The 20,257-nt window shown below is 42.7% G+C and overlaps 1 protein-coding gene across 1 annotated transcript in view; it reads right to left on the reverse strand.

The window, feature by feature from the left end:
* Window positions 1-667: 667 nt before the first annotated feature.
* The window catches only part of nalcn (sodium leak channel, non-selective), a 112,244-nt gene continuing 92,654 nt past the window's right edge, over window positions 668-20,257 (reverse strand). Inside the window, exons 22-43 of the mRNA XM_080457026.1 lie at window positions 20,019-20,075; window positions 19,726-19,846; window positions 19,326-19,457; window positions 18,449-18,616; window positions 18,043-18,147; window positions 17,234-17,340; window positions 16,992-17,112; window positions 16,769-16,867; window positions 16,583-16,676; window positions 14,931-15,037; window positions 14,757-14,837; window positions 14,193-14,312; window positions 12,862-12,930; window positions 11,572-11,720; window positions 11,303-11,396; window positions 10,441-10,573; window positions 5,872-5,987; window positions 5,249-5,406; window positions 3,156-3,306; window positions 2,306-2,455; window positions 1,698-1,815; window positions 668-910 (exon numbers count right to left, since the gene is read on the reverse strand). Coding sequence (XP_080313152.1) covers window positions 765-910; window positions 1,698-1,815; window positions 2,306-2,455; window positions 3,156-3,306; window positions 5,249-5,406; window positions 5,872-5,987; window positions 10,441-10,573; window positions 11,303-11,396; window positions 11,572-11,720; window positions 12,862-12,930; window positions 14,193-14,312; window positions 14,757-14,837; window positions 14,931-15,037; window positions 16,583-16,676; window positions 16,769-16,867; window positions 16,992-17,112; window positions 17,234-17,340; window positions 18,043-18,147; window positions 18,449-18,616; window positions 19,326-19,457; window positions 19,726-19,846; window positions 20,019-20,075 — 2,596 coding nt within the window. The 3' untranslated portion in view covers window positions 668-764. The remainder of the gene's footprint in view (window positions 911-1,697; window positions 1,816-2,305; window positions 2,456-3,155; window positions 3,307-5,248; window positions 5,407-5,871; window positions 5,988-10,440; window positions 10,574-11,302; window positions 11,397-11,571; window positions 11,721-12,861; window positions 12,931-14,192; window positions 14,313-14,756; window positions 14,838-14,930; window positions 15,038-16,582; window positions 16,677-16,768; window positions 16,868-16,991; window positions 17,113-17,233; window positions 17,341-18,042; window positions 18,148-18,448; window positions 18,617-19,325; window positions 19,458-19,725; window positions 19,847-20,018; window positions 20,076-20,257) is intronic.

Here is a 20,257-nt window from a genome sequence, read left to right on the forward strand (position 1 = left end):
TAAAAAAAGTCTTTTAGGCTGTGTCTGAAATCACTCCCTACTCACTGCACTATAGTGATTAGGGACCACTCTGTATTTATGGGAGGGGACCATTGGAGGAAATCTGTATTTTTTAAAAGATATTTTTGGGGCTTTTATGCCTTTATTTGGATAGTACAGTGTATACGAGACGGGGAGTGACACGCAGCAAAGGTCGTTAGGCTCAGGAATCGAACCCACGACTCGTCTGGCTGCATGTGGGATGCGCCAGTGGACAGAGCCACTCTGTCAAAAACGGAACCTTACGGGTCCATCTGGTTACATTTGTGAACTCTGAGTTATTCTGCTTAGACTGTGAATGAGTGAATGATTTCGGACACAGCCCTGAAGCAGGGGTCTTCAACGTTTTTCAGGCCAAGGACCCCCTAGCTGAGAGAGAGATGAAGCCGGGACCCCCTCTATATTGTATAAAATTGTGTTTCAGATTAAAGGAGAACTTTAGCCAAAAATAGCAGATCTACAAGCTCACAACGCCTCGCACAGCGAGGCGTTGTGAGCTTGTAGATCGGCTATTTTTGGCTAAAGTTCTCCTCAGAAAAGGGATGCTACGGTTCAAGTGGTTAAAGTTAAAAAAAATCTTATCACGCAAAAATTTGGCGCCCCCCCTGTAGTAACTCTGAGGACCCCCTGTTGAAGACCCCTGCCATAAAGTATTCTCTCTCTCTCTAACAGTCGCGAAACCCCAAAAGATACAATATCAACCTCTGTGAGGTGTGTCACAGTCTCTAACTGTCAATGACGTCCTCGCCACTTTCGTCGCTCTCCACGGTCAGCTGACGCGTCCACCACTTCTTAACCTCCGACCCCGAAGACGCCTCATCGTTGACCGGGTTCATCTTGTTGCACACAATCGATTTGACACTGGCACGACCTGCACCGAACACACGCAGGCACGCACGCACACACACACACAGATAGACCATAGATTTACACTTATAATTACAACACAGGAGAAACATTCTCAACCTGTGTTTTGCGGTACTGTGGGATCCCGCTCCCGACGCAGGGCTCTAATCTACAGTTGATTTAGTCGACAAAAAAATATTTTGGCAAGCAAATGGCGTCATAATGCCTGATTTGTGACACCCACGTGCAACCAAGCATAAAATAACTTGACTTAGTTCTACTGGATCTTTTCTCCACTAGTCCCTCCCTAACATTTTCGTCTAATTATTATTTGTTGACGAAATTCAGTCAGTATATTTAGTGATAGTTTTAGCCATCATAGCTTAGTTTTTATAATCGTCAGTGAAAAAAAGCGCGTCGGCGAACATTTTTCGTCATAATTTTAGTCGACAAAATTAATTGGAATTGGTGTACTTAACTAAATGACTCACTCAGAGTCACTGAAATGAACGGTCGTTCCCATCACTACTGTACTAACCCAGTGGTTCTCAAAAACGCTTTCATGTCACGGACCCCCAAATTGATAAATATTCGGCCGCGGACCCCCATCTGAAAATACGTTGTGCTAGGGACCCCCAGAACCAAAGATTTGTGTTAAAAATGTTCACTAATGTTCAAGATTTTTGAAAAATAGCCAAAGTATAAAAGGTCAAAGTGGTTAAAATAATGTGACGCTACATTAACTACTTTTGCTGGGAACCCCCTAGAACCCCCCCAAGGACCCGTGGGGGTCCCCGGACCAATGTACTAACCTGCTGGCAGCCGCCACTGTCCCAGTTTCCTCTGCGGTCGCCCTAGGTCTGAGGAGTCCTGCCGGTAGCCTCCTCTGTCTGACAGCGTAGGGCTCAGCAGCTGCTGCAGGCCACTCAGCTAAACAACACAACACAACGGAAGGGGGTTCACTTACACCTGCAGGTTATCGTTGCTGTCGGGCAGAAACCTCATTTTTTTTTCCCCCTGTAAATTAATGGCCTACTTTGTCATACTATATACAGTGTACTGTATACTGTGTTTTTTTTTAAAATATTTAACCAATGAAAAGTATTAACAAGAGCTTGTGACTAAATGATAACTGCATTGGAACACAGGTCTTTTTTCCATTTCTTGAAAAGTAACAGTTTTGGACAGGTTTCCACCCAACAGCGATAATATCACTCGCCTGCTGTACATCAAGCTGTGACTGTCTACTGACTGTGTGTGTGTGTGTGTGTGTGTGTGTGTGTGTGTGTGTGTGTGTGTGTGTGTGTGTGTGTGTGTGTGTGTGTGTGTGTGTGTGTGTGTGTGTGTGTGTGTGTGTGTGTGCGTGCGTGCGTGTGTGCGTGCATGGGTGCGTGCGTGTTTGGCAGCATGGAGCCTTTACCTCCGGCTGAGAGGGGTTTTCCTGGTTGTTAGTGTTGTGGTCTTCGCTGGGCACGGTGGTCTCTATGCTGGGGGGGTTGAGGAGGCGACTGAGCTCCTGCTGCTGGCTCTTCTTCAGGCCTTCGATGATGCTGCACGGCTGCTGCTGTTTCTAGAAGTGCACGCCGAGGCATGCGGTGAGTGAAGGTGCGTTCCGACCGAAAGATAAAATATTTGTTGGAGCGGTGCGATTACATCTAAAGTCAATGCAAAAACGCGACTTGGCGCGATGTTGCATTGAGTGGTTCCATCACCCCTGTATCTTCGCTCCAGCTGGAAAATCCCAACTGAGGCGATGTCCGCTTTCCCCCGACCAACACTGACCAGCGCGACCAAAGTGGAGCGATTCAAGCCAGTAGAAAGATATTTTAAGATATTTTGTGTCTTTTATCTTTCGGTGGGAACGCACCTTCAGAGTTTGGCATAAAAGCCTCCAGGCCTGTGTATTCATGAATGCTTGTGTATGTAGCATCTTGCACCCCCAGGCACATTGCTCGTTCATGCGTGAGGCTTTGAGAGAAAGTGTATACTTATATAGTATTGTTTCAGCATCATCGTTTAGAGGTTTTGAACATGATAAATAACAATTGAATACGTCTATGTGCAGACTACTGATTCTTCATTCTTTTCACGCAATCCCTAATTCATATTGTGTGTACACCACACATGTACGTGTGTTTACAGGAATGCGTTTGTAGACCTCATGTAACGTGTGTGTGTGTGTGTATACACGTGCATGTGTCATGAGGAGATATATGCAGGTTGTACATGTGGGTGGGTGTGTGTGTGTGTGTGTGTGTGGAGGGTCTTACAGTACGGATGCGTTTGAGGCACTTCTTGAGCCACATGCGAATGGTCTGTTTGGCCACCTCTTCTTCTATGGTGTACTCCAGCTGTTCCCTGGCCAGCAGCTCCTCCAGCTGGAGAGACTTCCTGATGTCCACCGAGCGGTAGGACAGCATACTGCGGGAGCGCACAGCAACACGCAGTTTCATGAAACACAGGAAATTATGTTGTAATCCAAAGTGCATTTATTTTGTATAGTTGATGCATATCGTCACCGTCAGGCAGAAAACCTATCCAAAATTGTGACTTTTCAGGAAATGTAAAAAAGATTACCTGGATTTCCAATAAAGCCAATCTACTGTAGTTATTATTTAGTCACTAGCTCTTGTTAATGCTTTTCATTTGGTTCAATATTTAACACACTTGACCCCTTTTAGATTTTAGTTTTTTACACCCTTTTCACCATGCTGTTGTATCCTACTGACCTGCCAGTGAGGAGCCACCACCGGGAGGACGTAGAGCCTTCGTTCTACTCCTGCCCAACACTCCCTGCTGACAGGCGCCGCCCCATCCCGTAGGAATACATGCAGAGACATCCTCCCCGCCCGGCTTCCCTCCCTCGAACAAGCGCCAATCGTCTTCGTATAGAAGCTCGGCAAAGCCGGATGCACCACGGTGGATTCGAACCCACAACCGCCGCGGTGGTGTGCTTTACCACTGCGCCACCCGAGCGGCGAGCGCCGTACACTTATCCACATTAACTTTGACTTTCAAAGATTACTCATTTGTAATTTATTTCAAAAGTGAGTCAGGCATGATCGCCCATTCTGCAATATTGGCTGTGGGCTGGAGTTGGGCGGGAGTAATACCGTTGACTGACAACCTCTTCAGCCAATGATCGTTGTTCCCCTTCAGCCAATTGCAGTGCATTTTTACCACCTCCAGACTAATGTGACGCAACGGGACTTTTGAGATGGCCATGCCCAAAATAGGTTGCCTAATTCGGATACATGTGTGTCACTGCCCGCCCCTGCCGGTTCTCTGAATTTTTATTTTTAAATAGGCTCTGTCATGATTAATTGACAGAGCTTATATGAAGTTAAACAACTAAATTCTATCCAAACGATATCTTATAAGTAAATTCCGTGCCTCAAAAAAGAAGTTTGAGAGCGTTTTAAAACCGAAAATAAAAAGTAGAAACTGCCCACAGAAACAATGGCTGCCGTTCGTGTTTGGTCGGCTGCACTCAGGCTGCACTCGGGTCCATTCGGGCTCACTCGAACTCGCCACCTGATTGGCCAACTTTTGCTGTCAATCACAGAACGATGAGCGACGACGCTGATAGGCTCGTTTTTTTGGTAATGCGCTAGAAACGCCCATACAAGCCTTCATGCCCATAGATATATATAAAGGCTAGATGGCTCAAGGGGGCGTCGCAAGCGTAGCTCAACCGCGGCCATCTTGGGACGGTCATTCATAACATTATGTCTATGGTGCATATACTTTGAAACCATAGCGTGCTCTCAATTTTCATCCGATTTTCAAACGGTTTGGTGTGTTGTAAACACCAAAGATGTAGTTATGATACTGCAGACTTATAATTATAATCATGTTTTTTTTTAATTATATAAAATTAAGTATGCATAACTACATCTTTGGTGTTTACAACACACCAAACTGTTTGAAAATCGGATGAAAATTGAGCACGCTATGGTTATTTCAAAGTACATGCACCATAGACATAATGTTATGAATGACCGTGGCAAGATGGCCGCCATGTGGCAACGTCGTACTCCATTGGCCAGCAGCGCGGGTGAGTCATCTAGCCTTTATATATATCTATGTTCATGCCAGACTCCTTCCTGAAATCAAATGGAAATGAGATTTTCCGGAGGGAGGGGCTTTACCAGGCTAGGTGTGGCTTTCTCTGTACATGTGATGCACACAGATGTGTGTTGATGAATCAGCCTAAGATGTTGTTCATATTTTGGGAGGGCACATTAGTCTGTATCTGTCTACACTCTAGGGGTCATTTCATTCATTAAATGATGATGATGGAATTAAAAAAATGTCTTTGCCATCCTGTATATTTCCATCCTACGCCCGGATGAATGCTCACCTGAGCACATCGTGGAAGGTGACATCCGCTCCATTGTGTAGTCTCTCCATCTCGTAGCACATGTGTTTGAACAACAACTTGTCCTTGTCCAGATCCACCTCTAGCCTACCTCTGAGCAGACGTAGCAGGAACTTCACTTTGGACGTGGGGATCAGACCCTGAAAAAAGAGCCAGGGAGGTCGTGAAAGGATCATAGGCAAGAATGTTTGACTCTCTGCTGCCCGTGTCACTGTGACTTGGCCAGAACTCAAAAAGAGATTCAACACTGCAGGAGCTACTGCGCCTTTCTTCACAGCCAATTAACATTTTATTGAACCAGCAATTGAAAGTGGCTTTGAGTGAGATTAGGGTCTTTCACCGCTCATCTTTTGAGCTGTGCCTGTAGGGCTATTATATCCTGATGATAATTATAGAAGTCGTAATTTTTCAATGTTTTCTACCATTACAACTCATTCCCTCTACACCTCTTAATTTGACTCCTTTTTATGTCTCTATCCTTCTCTTTACACTAACCCTTACACTAACTAACACCAACTTATTTTAGACCCCTTCCCTCCATGCAATGTACCCTCATCACTCTCATCTTCTTGTCCTGTTACACCTCCTCTCTCCCTCGGCCTCACCTCTCGTTTGTCGTCGACCATGTTCCAGATGATCTGGAAGTGTCTCAGGTCATTGTAGCTCAGCAGCTGGTCCTCCTCCGTTGAGTAGAACAGAGAGAAGTTCTCCACAATGATGGCTGTCACAACCCAGGGAAGAAAAGGACGCATTAAAACACTCTTAGCTAAACGTACTTTTTTTCACAGAATAGTAGGCCATACTGTAGCAATGCAGCTGTAGTCAATTGTCGTACAAACCATCTGGAGGCGTGCTAGATTATTAGTGCTCATGTCAGACTCTGCATGAGACTGTTCTGACAGCTGTAACTGTGCCATACCGGGATAAGTAATCATCTGGCACGATGACAACATTTGATATGAGTTAGTGGCCAGGCTAATGGCGTTCTGGATGAGAGCTCCCAATAAAGTGCTCATATTGAAATGATTTGTTCCTGCTTTAAAAAAATACATTTGAAAAATGGTGTAAAGTACAGTGGTGTAAAGTAACTAAGTACAGTACATGTACTCAAGTACTGTACTTAACACTTGCATGACTAAGCTATCAATATGACCGATTTTGAGAATTTAAAGTGGATTATCTTCTCTCATGAAGCTCTGAGAAAGTTCCCCTTTCATGACTTTTCCTAAATATTTGTTTCAAATCATCTCCGTTTTTTTTTTCTTCTGAAACGTATTATAAATATGAAATATATACCATATATACCATCCCAGCCGTTATATTTCGGCTAAATTGACCGCTCTCCCCCTCTCCCCCAGGCAAGAGCAGTTGACACCTCTAGACCCCCCGCAGAGCGGCCCGTAGACGAGCTGTGCAGCGAGTCTGTGCGAGGCTATGTTGCCATGTCTGCTTATTATAAGCGACTTTGGGCTTGTTTTTCACGTCTTTCTATTAATATTATTATTATTATATATATATACATTATAATGGTAATAATAATATAGCTGCCCACGTGTTTTGTGCACAGTTTGCACACTGGGTTGTTTACAAGTTACTATAGTTCGCTTGCTGCTACTAGATTTATAGCAGCATACTTGACGGTCATATTATGACAGTCATGACGAAACTTCAACCTGTTTTTTGCACTTTCTCCATTTACAGCCCGTATATCTACATAAAAGTTCGGATTTCAAATATAAAGTTCTTATTCCGTGGCCACGGATGTTACAATTTACTTCGGGTGGGTATAAGTACCCGTAACTTCTGTATTGTTCAATAAAAAGCATTTTAATCCGATTGGCGATCATTTGCTCATAGAGTTATAGTGTATCAGAGTGCAATTACACCTCCCAACCGATAGGGTCACGTAGTTGAAAGCATGGAGAAAATACGGAGAAAATGGCCACCGATCGGATTAAAATGTTTTTTTTTTGACAATACGGAGATTATGGGTACTTATGGGTTACCCGAACAGAATTTTAACATCCCTGGCCATGAGATAAGCACTTTATATTTGAAATATGAACGTTTATGTAGATGTACGAGTTGTAAATGGAGAAATGCAAACACCAGGTGTACGTTCTGCCATGACGCTTGGCGGCGAGCTAACAATGCTAGCTCCTAGCCTCGTTACTCCACTGTTGTTTTGGCCACATCTTCAGTGAAATACTTCCATACGAATGTCGAGCGGCCTGTTGTTTAGCTGGGGCTGCCCTCACCTACTGTAGCTGCTGTGTTCGCTACAATGTTATATTGTTTATACAACTAGATTCTGTCCCGAAAAAGACTAACGCAATACTGGCCGCTTCCTAGTCCTGGTCCAGAGCGTTAGTGAGATTATTTTTATTTACTCCACTGCGCCCTCTACAGATCTGGACAATTTGAACTTACCATTAACCAAATCTGTAGAGGGCACTGTGGAGTAAATACAAATAATTTCCGTCTCGCGGACATATTTTATTTTCTGCCCAAAAAGTGTATTTTACAGAGTAGGTGGGGTGCTGAGAGTCTTCCCACCTCCGAGAATAGACTTTCAACAACACAAAACAGCCTTTGTTTCGGTGAGTAGCGAAATGGTTTTGTTTATTTTCACTACTCTTGAGGGAACTTGAGGGAACTGACTAACGCTCTGGACCAGGGCTACCCGCTTCCCACCGTGGTGAAGTTAGTTTCAGCCTCAGGTTGAATATTCACCCAGTGGATATTACTCCAGTAAAGTAAAATACCTCAAAATTGTACTTAAGTACAGTAATTGAGTAAATGTACTTAGTAACTTTACACCACCACAGAGAGGAGCGAAACTGATGGGTGGGGATTAGGCTTGTAACCGGAGAACAATGGGCCAACGACCAACCAAAACCACTCATGCTACTGTTGTCCCTGCAAGTTAAAACCACTCTCCGCCCCCACAAGACCGACAGAAACACACAGAAACACTGCTGTGTTTGTAATGTAATTTAAACCACTTAATGATTCTAAAACGGATATCTGTTGGGATCGAAAGCTTCCTCAACATTCGAACTGTGTTAATATGGAAAAAAACGAAAATCAGCAACAAAAAAAAAAAAGTTATTTAGCTAGTTTCTACTGTTTTTCAACTCGCGAGTTGATGCCCGAAACACCAGGCCTGCTCACATATAGGAGTCAGACAGAAATACACACTAGCCTACTGCTTCATGTCTCACTTTTCTCAGGGCACAACGTATGCAGTAACATTTTCATAGACCTGCCTGCTTATTTCTCTCTCAAAATTTGGCAACCCATTTCACTGTCTGTTTCACTGAAGAGTTTAATGTGACGCTACAGATTGCGCTGTTTTATACGCTTTTTTTTAATAAAGATTTTACATACAGAATCTGCAGTTACCATTACATTTTATAATACTATTTTATATATATATATACTACATTACTATTTTATAATGTTTCTGCCTGCAGCAGAGTGCAATTGAGATGTTAATGGCTATTTAGAAGACAATGGAACCCCCCACTGTTTGGGGGAGAAAGTGTGAACTAGTCTGGAGCCCAGAGGGGAGACAGTGGCCAATAGGATAGCCTGATTTGGGGATCAAAATGATCGTTTTTCAGGCTTGGTGGAGGAGTATGAAACCTCAGTCATGCGAGTGTTAAAGGACGACTTCACCGATTTTCAACCTATCTTCATGTAATTGGTCCTCACTATATATAAATATTAAAATAGTAAAAAAAAAATCTACTTGGTCTGTGTCTCATAGGAGGGCTGTGGACAATCCAGAAACCTGTCTACCAGTGACATCATCGTTAGGCATGATTTTTTTTTCCAACAAGATTTCAATTTTTTTATTTAGATTTTTATTAACACGATGGCTTCTTTTATTGCATTGCAACTTTCCAGGAATAGAAAGCCTGCAGTTTCTATTAGCTTGGATTCCCCATTGATGATGTCACTGGTAGACGGGACTCTGAGTCTACCAGTAGAAAAAAATTGTACCATTGTATCATGAGTAGTAGTGAGGACCAATTATATGAAGATAGGTTGAAAATCGGTGAAGTCGTCCTTTAAGTAAAATTTTGAGGTATTTTTTACTTTACTGGAGTATTTCCAATTTTCAGTACTTTTACTTCTACTCCATTACATCTCAGAGGCAAATATTGTACTTTTACTCCACTACTATTATTTGAAAACTTTAGTGACTAGTTACTTTGTAGCTTTTGATTATTATTACATAACCGCTTCAGCCTTAAATACATTTCGGCCATTTGAAAAGAGCCGATCTACAAGCTCACAATTCGCCACGAGTACAGTAACCCTTAGGGCGGTGAAATGGCCCTATGCACTGTCATGAGGCTCTCCTCATCATCCAGTGCAGTCACCTACGTCAACAGACACGCTCCATAGAAACACTGATGATCACACTCAGAAAAAAGAAATGGAAAGAGATTGTCTTGGCTCACACCCAATACTGACTTATTTAAGTTTCTCTCTCTTCCTGTCTTTATATCTCTCCCCGCTTGTCTTCTCCCTTCATCTCTCTCTCTCTCTTCCTCTCTTTCCCTTCCTCAGCAGTGGGAGGGAGATCATAATTTCTGCATGGCGGTGTTTGATCATTGCCCCCAATGATAAGTGGTAATAGCTGTGTTAAATTCAGTCCAGGGAGCAATTGCAAGGTTTATTGTGCTTTACGAGCTTCCTGGGTTTACGTCACGTTACGGCAGAAAATGAAATAAAGGCCTTACAGATGCACAGAATAGTTCCCTTATCTGTATTACTTTTACTCCACTACAATTATTTGAAAACTTTAGTTGCTAGTTACTTTGCAGATATAAATTATTATATTATAAAACATACATTAACCACTTTAGCCCTGTTTTATATATAGGCTATTTGAAAATAGCCGATCTACAAGCTCACAACGTGTCGCATCGCGACGCGTTGTGAGCTTGTAGATCTGCTATTTGAAAACATTTTAGTACTTTTACTTTTGGTACTTTAAGTATATTTTGATGCCAATACATTTGTACTTTTACTCAAGTAACATTTTGAACACAGGCCTTTTACTTGTAACCGAGTATTTCTACATTGCAGTATTGATACTTTTACTCGAAAATGTGAGTACTTTTTCCACCACTGGTTCATAGACACACACACAAACTCACCCACAAGCAGGTTGAGCATAATGTAGGCAATGATGACGTAGAATGAGCAGAAGTAGATGAGGGCTCCAGCGTAGTTCCCACAGTCCGTCTCCCAGTAGCGGACTTTATCCGGCGTGCAGAACGGCGGCTGCACCTGGGGGGCGTGACAGACAACCCAAAACACATTTCACTTCAACGTTATGGGCCTCCATGGAACAACATCAACCACTAGGTCAACACACATACACACAGAGATCGATAATAGTTTAGTAAAGACTCTCTTGTGTGCTGTAAAACACAGAGCGTAAATTACTATACGGGACAAAAAATTGCAGCCGATGCACTTTTTGTTTCACATCCTTCAGGAAAAAAGCTTACAAAGTATTAAGACCGTAAGTTGAACTACTCGTTTCTGTAACGGCACATATCTTGAGGCAGTGAGGGCCCTTAACCTCTTCATCATCAGTTAAAAAACATTAGAAATAATTGGACTTGGGTCCCCGAGTGGAGTTTTATTTTTTATCCACTAAACCCTATACACCTCGTTGACTGGGGTCGCTCAGGATTCTATACTAGGCACTAGGCCCCCTCCTTTTCCCCCGTTTACACCAAGTCTCTTTTCAACGAATGTTCACCTAGTATTTTAGATAAATGTTCCCTTGTTATGACATGCCAAGAATAGGGAATTTAAGGTTCGTGTTGTTAATACACCAGTCACTTGTGTTTTATTTATTTTGTTGGAGAATTGTTTTTACACATATTTGTACTGTTTTTTCAATCAAATAACAATGTCTAATTTAAATAGTAATAATGTATTGAATGAGTCAGCGACGTATGCTGCAGTACATTTGTGTAGTGTGGCAGACCTGCTTTCCTGTCTTACCATGCAGTCATGCATGATTTTATTCCAATCTTCCCCTGTGACAATACGGAAGAGGACAGTGATGGCCTTGCCCGCTGTAGAGAAATTAGCATGTCTGTCAATGGGGAGAAACATATACAGTACCGGGTCAGACAGTGTTATAGGAAAGATATTTTACACAGTGATGTAATTGTACAGAAAACATCTCTGCTAGTGTTCAAATTAAAAATCTCTAACACAGTATAGGCGTAAGAGCATAAGGTGTAGAAGAGGAAGGCGGTCAAGCTAACCTGTTGATGTTCTCTCCGTATTTGACCGTTCCAAAGAGAACAACCCCGGCGAAAGCATAGCAGAGGAGGAGGAGGAACATGCCCACGATGATGAAGAAGCTCTTATACATGCTGACCACCACAGTCAGCAGAAGCATCTTTAACGTCACCTACAGGCACAAACGAGCGCACACACACACACACACACACACAAATGTGTTTTATTGCTACAACAGCAATTTTCGCAAACTAAACCAAGAAAAAAATGAAATCCTTATCATTGGCACAGACGCTCAAAGGCTTGCAATAATGAGTAAACTCGGAAATTTGACCTCACAGGTAAAACCAACTGTGAAAAACCTGGGTGTTATCCTTGACCCTGACCTTAATTTTGGAAAGCACATTAGCAATGTCACTAAAATAGCCTTTTACCATCTGAGAAACATTGCAAGAGTCAGACCCTTCCTCTCTCTCTAGAGGATGCTAAGAAACTGACTCATAGAAAAGATAAAACTGGCACATCCTCTGGACGGCAGGTGCAGGACCAACAGTGGATTAATATATATATTTTGCAAAGTTAGAGTGCGGACTTCTATTATTATTTTTTAAAGAAACTGACTCATGCCTTTGTAATATCACGATTAGATTATTCTAACGCACTTTACACATGCTTGCCTAAGAAAACGATTGAGCGGCTGCAACTTATTCAAAATGCAGCAGCCAGAATCCTAACCAACACCAGGAAAAGGGACCACATTACCCCTGTACTTTCGTCCTTGCACTGGATCCCTGTGAAGTTTAAAATAGATTTTAAAGTTCTTTGAATTGTTTTCAAAGTCTTGAATGGTCTTCCTATTTATCGGATTGCCTGTTGAAGTATGTCCCAGGCCGCCCCCTCAGGTCACTCGGTGCTGGACTGGTGACGGAGCCATCGACAAATGGTAAGAGACATGGTGATGCTGCCTTTGGTAGCTATGTGCCGAGGATTTGGAACTTACTCCCCCTGCATATCAGACAGGCAACCTCGGTTGATGGCTTTAAGAGGCAGCTAAAAACCCACTTCTATGACCTTGCCTTTAATCTCCATTTAATAGTTTTTTCCCTTTTAATTTCACGGTTTTAATTTTCTTCTTGACTAGACTTTAACTTATTGCTTCGTTTTAACCTGCGTTTTGAACTTGAATGTAAAGCACTTTGAACTACATTTATGTCTGAGCGGTGCTCTATAAATAAAGATTATTATTATTATTATTATTGTACTTTGACACAAGATAATGCATTGAGAATGTGCTCAGGTAAAAGTCTACTCACGTGCTTCCCACATATTGTGAAGAATCTGAATACAATCACACATGTGCCCATCATGTAGGTGTAGGCATTCTGGGGGAGGAAAGGATACACAAAGGAGGGAGCACTCATTACACATGCCATTGGCTTGGGAGAAGCATAACATCGGAACAAACGACTGATATCAACCCATAGAAAGGAACTGAACAGTAAGACAACCGTGCTTGCATGTGAGTGTGATTCAGTGCAATGGTGAGACATTCAATGAGAATGTCTTCATTATAGAATTCTAATGGGACAAGAGTCATCTTAGCTTTTTCAGCTAATTTTATCCGATTAGTTATAAATGCTTTAATGGATCTTTCTATGGCAATTTTCCATTGGCTTCGGTTAGGCTTTCTCTGACATGAATATTCATTAGCTAGGGTGAGTAACACCATCCCTCTCAGCCCGTCTTGTCTGTCAGGTGAGCCAAGCATTAAGACTGGCTCTATTTCAACGTATATACGGTATGAATCACCAGCTCATAAGACGCACATTTTCTGGTGCCAGCTCTTTGAATCATCCTTGTTAACCCATTAAAACCAAGAAAGCATCAAGTGTCATTTTAGATTTTAGCGTTGGCTATTCAAACAGATCAGATATACCAGCTCCCAGCGTGTCACTTCGTGCCACACTATTTTAAAGCAATTTTTTTTTACTGAAATCTTTGCTTCTGGGGGTCCCTGGAACAAAATATTTTGAGATGTGGGTTGGAGGCCAAATACATATAATTTTGGGGTCCTTGACATAATTTTTTTTGAGCACCACTGATATAGCAACATATGTTTTTCAGAAAACTGTTAGGATTTAGACATTTGTAGAATCGGGTCTCAGGTTAAAATGATCAGGGCAGACAAAATGAGTCCCAAGAGATTGACTATAAAAGTGTCATTCCTCTACAGTACGTATACATTATCATTCATTTTGCAATTATGTTCATCTCGACTTTTATTGTAACTATGTTTTTTTTTACACTGACAGATGTATGGTAGAGTAGTAACTACTGTTTCTCCTCACCCACTGTGGGAGAGCTACATTCGTTTTACGTTTACTTTCATAGGGAAATTAATTTGTTCCTGTTGAATGCTTTTGTGTGTAAATAAACAACTTGTGCCACTTCTGATGAAGATCATGTTTAATGGATATAATCTGGTAATCTTTGGGAAATAAAGAAAAGACAAGCAGATGCTGACCAATCAGAAATGGACCAATTCATTCAAATTTAGGGTGAAGAGGGTCAAATAACTTTTGATTTGTTTCAGTAAATATGATTTTGATTGTCTATTTATTGTACTGTATGTCCATCATCTGACCATTAAGGCAAAGTGCAGCACTATCCAGATGAGTCCCAGTGATGTGACCAGCAGGTCGTAACGATTCCGTCGACTCTGCCAGTACCCAGCTGGAGACATGGCTATCAGCTTCATGGTCACCTAGGTGGAAAAAGCAGCAATGAACACCATCAGAAAATCCGGCATCTATACAGTACATCCAGAAGAATATTTCCAAACCCAGAAGGGTGTTTGAGAAACCCTTAAAGGGGTAGTTCACCCTCAAATTGACTTGTTTTCTATCGATTACACACCCCATGGAGACTTGAATTCATGGAGATGTTTTTGTTTTTGTCGCATTCCTAAGCCAATAATTTGATGACGTCGGTGGCTCCGGTAGGAGTGTCAAAGTGTCAACTTTGTGTCTCCTACCGGAGACATTAGCATCTTTCTGCCGGTCATCAAATTATTGGCTTAGGAATGCGACAAAAACAAAAACATCTCCATGAATTCAAGGCTTCATGGGGTGTGTAATTGATTGAAAATAAGTCATTTTTGGGGTGAACTATCCCTTTAAGATGGGTAGAGACAGGAAAATGGGCTCACCTCCAACACAAAGATTAAGGTGAAGACAACTGACATGGTGGCTAAAGGAACCGTCTGTTCATGTTTTTTCTCTGCATCCCACTGGAGAAGACATGCACGTACACAGGATCAGACATCAGTAAGAACACGTCAGTGGGACAACGTGATGTATTCAATAGGGATCAGAGTGTGTACCTTGACAGACAGCAGTACAGACTGGGCCAACACCAGCACAGCGATGCCCCGCTTGAAGAAGGGGTGCTGGGTGATATCATACATCTTGGCCCGGAAACCCCCAGTTTCTGTCAGTGATACAAGGAACCTTCTTAAAATAACGGCCTCAATATATACACACACACACACATACAGTATATATACTGTATGGTGTCCCATTTAGCATTGCAAATTATTTAGCAATTTATTCGGCCAATTTGTTTTATTTAATTAGGCAGATTAATACATGGTTTTCTGCTAAGGAATTAAAAATGGTCAAAACAGCCATTCAAAACAAAGACATAACAGTAACATAGAGGTAATTGTAAGGGGGAACATGTTTCTTCATTGATAATTCATCATGACTTTATGGGCCAAATAAACAGGTGCAGTACCTGTTTTTCCCCTTACGTAAGGGGATCTTCCCTGACAAACAGCCTGAAATGACCACTAGCAACTGTCACATTTTACTGCCAGCGATAATATTGCTGTTTTATAGGCACATTAGCTTGTGTAACGACATCTTCAGTGGACATTTAACCACAGCACATGCAGTATGTGGCACGATTATATGCCTTGAATGCAGACCGAAAGATATTTTCATTTGCAACACAAGCACACTAAACAACTAAATCTGACTAAACATTTCAAAACAGGCTTTCCGATACCAAAATCAATATCCGATGCGGGAACTCGAGAGCTCCATAATTTCTCATGCACGTCTCATGTTGTGATGGGAGCCAGTTCTGTGATGATTTGCCAGCAGTGATTGGGTTGATTGAGTGGAGTGGGCGCTGTGGGCCGCTGGATGCGGATCAGAGTCAGGTTGACAGTATAGTTGGTATCAGCTGACTAAGTAAGGCACATCGATTTTCTGTTAGTTCCAGGACAGGACTGTACTAACTGCCAGTGTAGAGGAGGCTATTCCCCCATACTACCATACCTGCCTGGGCCTCCTCCAGCTCCAGTGGCAGGTGGAAAGAAAGAAAATTACCCCTGCGTCACCCAAGCACCTGTATCAATGTATTCCCTCGTAATGAAACATGATTGATTTAATGCCACACAAACAAGCAGGGGAAGGTCCTATCAAAGTAGCCTGGGAGTGTTCATTTGGCTATACTGGCGTCACTCGATAAACTCAATCAGTCAATAAAATGCCATGGGAGGGCAGTGACATGCATGTGTAATTTAATATGATGAACGCACTGCTGTCGATGAGGAATTAATCTGCCAGCTCTGCCCAATGAAGAAATAGGCCTCATCAAATTAGCTTAATCACGCAGGTGCTGCTTAACAATGTGCAAATACACACACATACATCCACGCACAAACGCCCACCTTTCCACCAAGACATACAAACGCAGTGCATGATCAATTGAGAAATGGAACAAAGACTTGCAGTGCTTTAGGGCTAAATGTAATGGTCATAATCATTATTTTCTGCTGCTGTAGTGGAGGCCAGACTGCAAGAATTCTGTAAAAATACCAGACTGTACTGTACCTCGGAACTCAGTGCCAACTGCGTAGGTGGGCTGGTTGTGTGTGTGTGTGTGTGTGTGTGTGTGTGTGTGTGTGTGTGTGTGTGTGTGTGTGTGTGTGTGTGAATCCAAATAAAATAATTCAAATGATCAGACCTGGGCGTGGGGGCAGGTGGAGAGGCTGGGCAATCTTCAGCCGGCTCTTCAGATCCTCCCACCTCCGCTGGTCCACCGTGAGCAGAGCGGTTCCCTGTAATAAACAATAAACAGTACATCAATGACCCACGCTGCTCTAAAAAACACAGGCCATTCATGTCTTTGAGACATCCGTGAGATTGCAACCTTGTTCTCATTGAAGTTAGCGATGACGACGCCCACGAACAGTGTGAGTCCGATCATACAGCCCAGGAACACAAAGACGTGGATGTAGATGCCATGGATCTGCAGACAGACGGAGACAAGGTCCCACTTGAATAACATAGCAATCTCGCTGGCAGACGGTATGAGTCAGTAATGAAAAAAAGAAAGAGAACAGATTGATGGGAGATAGGGCCATGCTTGGTACCGGTCCAACGCGGTGAATGATGACGTCTCGGACTTCCACCCAACCTTTGAGTGACAGCACCTCGAACAGAGCCAGCATGGCGTTTCCCACGTTGTCGAAGTTGAAATTACGGGGGTTGGCCCTGGCACGGGACAGCATGGGAACACAAATCATTAATCTGTTTTGATAAAAAGGGAATGCCAACTGTAATGTCAAAATAGATTAGTCACAAAAACAGAAAGAATAAGAAATGAAATCTTTACCAGACTCTTGGTACCCAGAAGCCTGGCTTCTTCTCCCCGGGCTTGAGTTTCAGGTTGAGGTTTTTGGAAACACTGACGTTGATTCTGAATATACCGTGGCAATCCTTCTACAATAATTCAAAAAAGGTAGTGTTATGCACATCATTGTAGTCGCTGGTGCAGGACATGTTAAAAAGCAGAAAGAGTCCGCACAGACAGCTTGATGCGCCGTGTGTCTTTTACTGTGCAAAACAGCAGACAAACAGCAACTGGTCTTCCTCCGGTGAACATAATCAAGGTGACCCAAGTAGTCTTGTAGTGTCAAGCACCAAGCAGAATTATACAATAGGGGAAACTACAGGTTCCAATACACTCACAATATAAAGCTAAATGTTTTACAATGAATCCCACTTTTAAGATCTGTGTCTTTTAAAATTAATTTAAAAGTGCTGTATTAGACTATTAAATATTGGGTCACCTTGATTATTTTCACCTGAGGAAGACCAGCTGTGTTCGAAACTTTGCTGTCTGTCTGCTGTTTTGCACAGTAAAAGATACACAGAGCATTAAGCCGTCTGGGTGGACTCTTTCTTTCCTTAGTCCTTCTACAATAACCACAGAGCTTTAAAAGAAGAACTGGCGCAATGCAATGCAAAGCTGCCATTGGCACAAAACAACAGAATAACAAGGCTCATTGGATAATTGATCTTACTTGGCACAAACACCAGAATGACAAGGCTCATTGGATCATTGATCTTACATGTAGATCCCCCCCCCCCCCTCCCCCCAGTGACTGTAGTTCTACAGCCACTTTTCCACTTCTACTGTACCCGTTCAAAGATGTGGGGGTCATTGCACTTGGCAAGCTTTCCAGCAAACAGTTGAACCCCAAAGCTCGCGAACACCAGCATCAGTGTGAGGAGCAGAATGGAGACCTGTGTATGTGACAGGAGATCGACAAAGAGTTAAAGGCAAACATGGACTTCCCTCACAGTTCAGTCTTCACGTGTGCTCAGAGGGGTAATGCCTTGGCCTGAACGGAGGCAAGGGAAACCCACCGCAGCCACAGCTGGAGAAAGTCAGCAATTACTGCATAACCTGCTCACTATGTGTGGATCCCAGGCTCTACGTCTCAGCTCCATAATGTAAAGTTAATGTGTGTGTGTGAGTGAGTGTGTCAATCTATTTAGTTTTTTTTTTTAGTGTTTCCATTTGCTCAGAGATGGAGGCACTGACCAGGAAGATCTCCTTGAATCCCTTGAGGACCTCGCGCACCACCTTCCTCATTTGGGGGACCAGCTTGAAGATTCGTAGCGGTCGCAGGCTGCGCAGCATCATCAGCAGCTGAGCCCCCGACTCTGGTGGGACGTTGCCAGGCAGCCAGCACAGGAAGATCAGGCTCACCTACAGGATGGGAGGGAGATAAGCGAACAGGGAAAGAAGAGGGGGGGCACTAAATACAATCCCAATGTCCTTTTAAAGTTAGTTAACCTATATACCGTAAATTTCTAGCATTTGGTGCTAAAGTGTACCTTTAGTTTATTTGCTCACATTGGCAGACTAGAAATAGTCTCATCCAACCAGTATCTGCCAAACAAAAACAAAATCAAACGGATGCGGCTCTGTTCTTTTGCAGCGCAACTGCGACAGGAACTGGCATCTCTAGGCTAGACAGCAAGATGCCAGCTCAGTCTCACATCCCTGTTTGAATAATCTATATGCAAATAACATTCACACAAGAAAATTGAGTTATTTTGGAACGAGCTGATGCAGAGGAAACGCTGGCAGAACACGAATAATGAGTGATGCGTCTGAACCAAATGAAGTTGTTTACAGTCATTAAAAGGCGATCTTCGTGAAATTTGCAACAAGCTCATTATCCCGCAAATGTAATCAAACAGCGTTCTTGTATTCCAAGTCTGATCTGCCTTAGGAGACCTCCCATAGCGCATTTAAAGTCAAAAACCGCCTATCAAGATCAACCCGCTCTCACTCTCTAAACAATTCATTACACTTTACCCTACAAGTTTCCCTAAAAGAATTAGGTTTATTTCAGGACCCGCTGCTTGGCTTCACTTCCTGTTTCCACTGCAGGAGGATGTGGATAACTTACCAGGTAGATGAAGATGTCCATGACTCCTCCAAAGTCTCTGATGACAGCGGTAGGGGTGAAGAACAGACCGTCGGCCATTATCTTCAGATTCAGCTCGAGGCTCATAAAGATCACAAACACGTACTCTCCGATCTGTAACATACAAAGCATCATTCATGGTAATTCAGACATTATCATCTCATATTCTCATCTGATATGCATACTATGCAAATAGTATATGCATATGTTTCCATCCATCTACCTACATCTGTCAGCCATACATAAATAAAGGAAAGAATGGCTCGCAACTCACTCCTAAGACGCTCTTACAGTCTTAAAGGTGAGCTGCGAGACCTTTTCAAGTTCATGCATCCGTCCGTTCGTCCGTCCGTCCGTCCATCCATTCATACAGTTGTATTACCTGTAATGAGGGTGCCTGCATGACCCTCGTGAAAGGCGACTCAAACAACATAGATATACAGGAGCAAATGGTCACGAAAATCATCACCCAGTCCAGATAGGTCACCAGACCCAGAAGATCACTGCAGGAACACACACACACACACACACACACACAAGTTATAGTTTACACACGAGCAAGACAGCTTGCTCTACTTATATACACAGTATTTAGTATATAAGTGATCCAGCCTTTTTAGAAAGAATGGATCAAAAGTAGGGGACCTTCACAAATCGACAATTCATCACACTTACTAAAGTTGGTGGTAATTGGTGTTCTTCATGGCACCCGTTATTGGGTCTGTTTTGGACCTATAGATATGAGTAGACAGAAATATAAATGAGTTAGGATGAGTGCACAAACATCAGCTGCATGTTGGCTGACTATATGAGAAGAAAATGAAAGTTTCTTTAACCACTTAAGCCATATGTTATACTCCATCATACTACAGTGTTGCGCGCTGATCTAGAAGATTGTAGATAGGCTATATTCA

The sequence above is a fragment of the Gymnoscopelus braueri genome, assembly GCF_963280865.1.
Source record: "Gymnoscopelus braueri genome assembly, chromosome: 18".
NCBI classification, from domain to species: Eukaryota; Metazoa; Chordata; class Actinopteri; order Myctophiformes; family Myctophidae; genus Gymnoscopelus; species Gymnoscopelus braueri.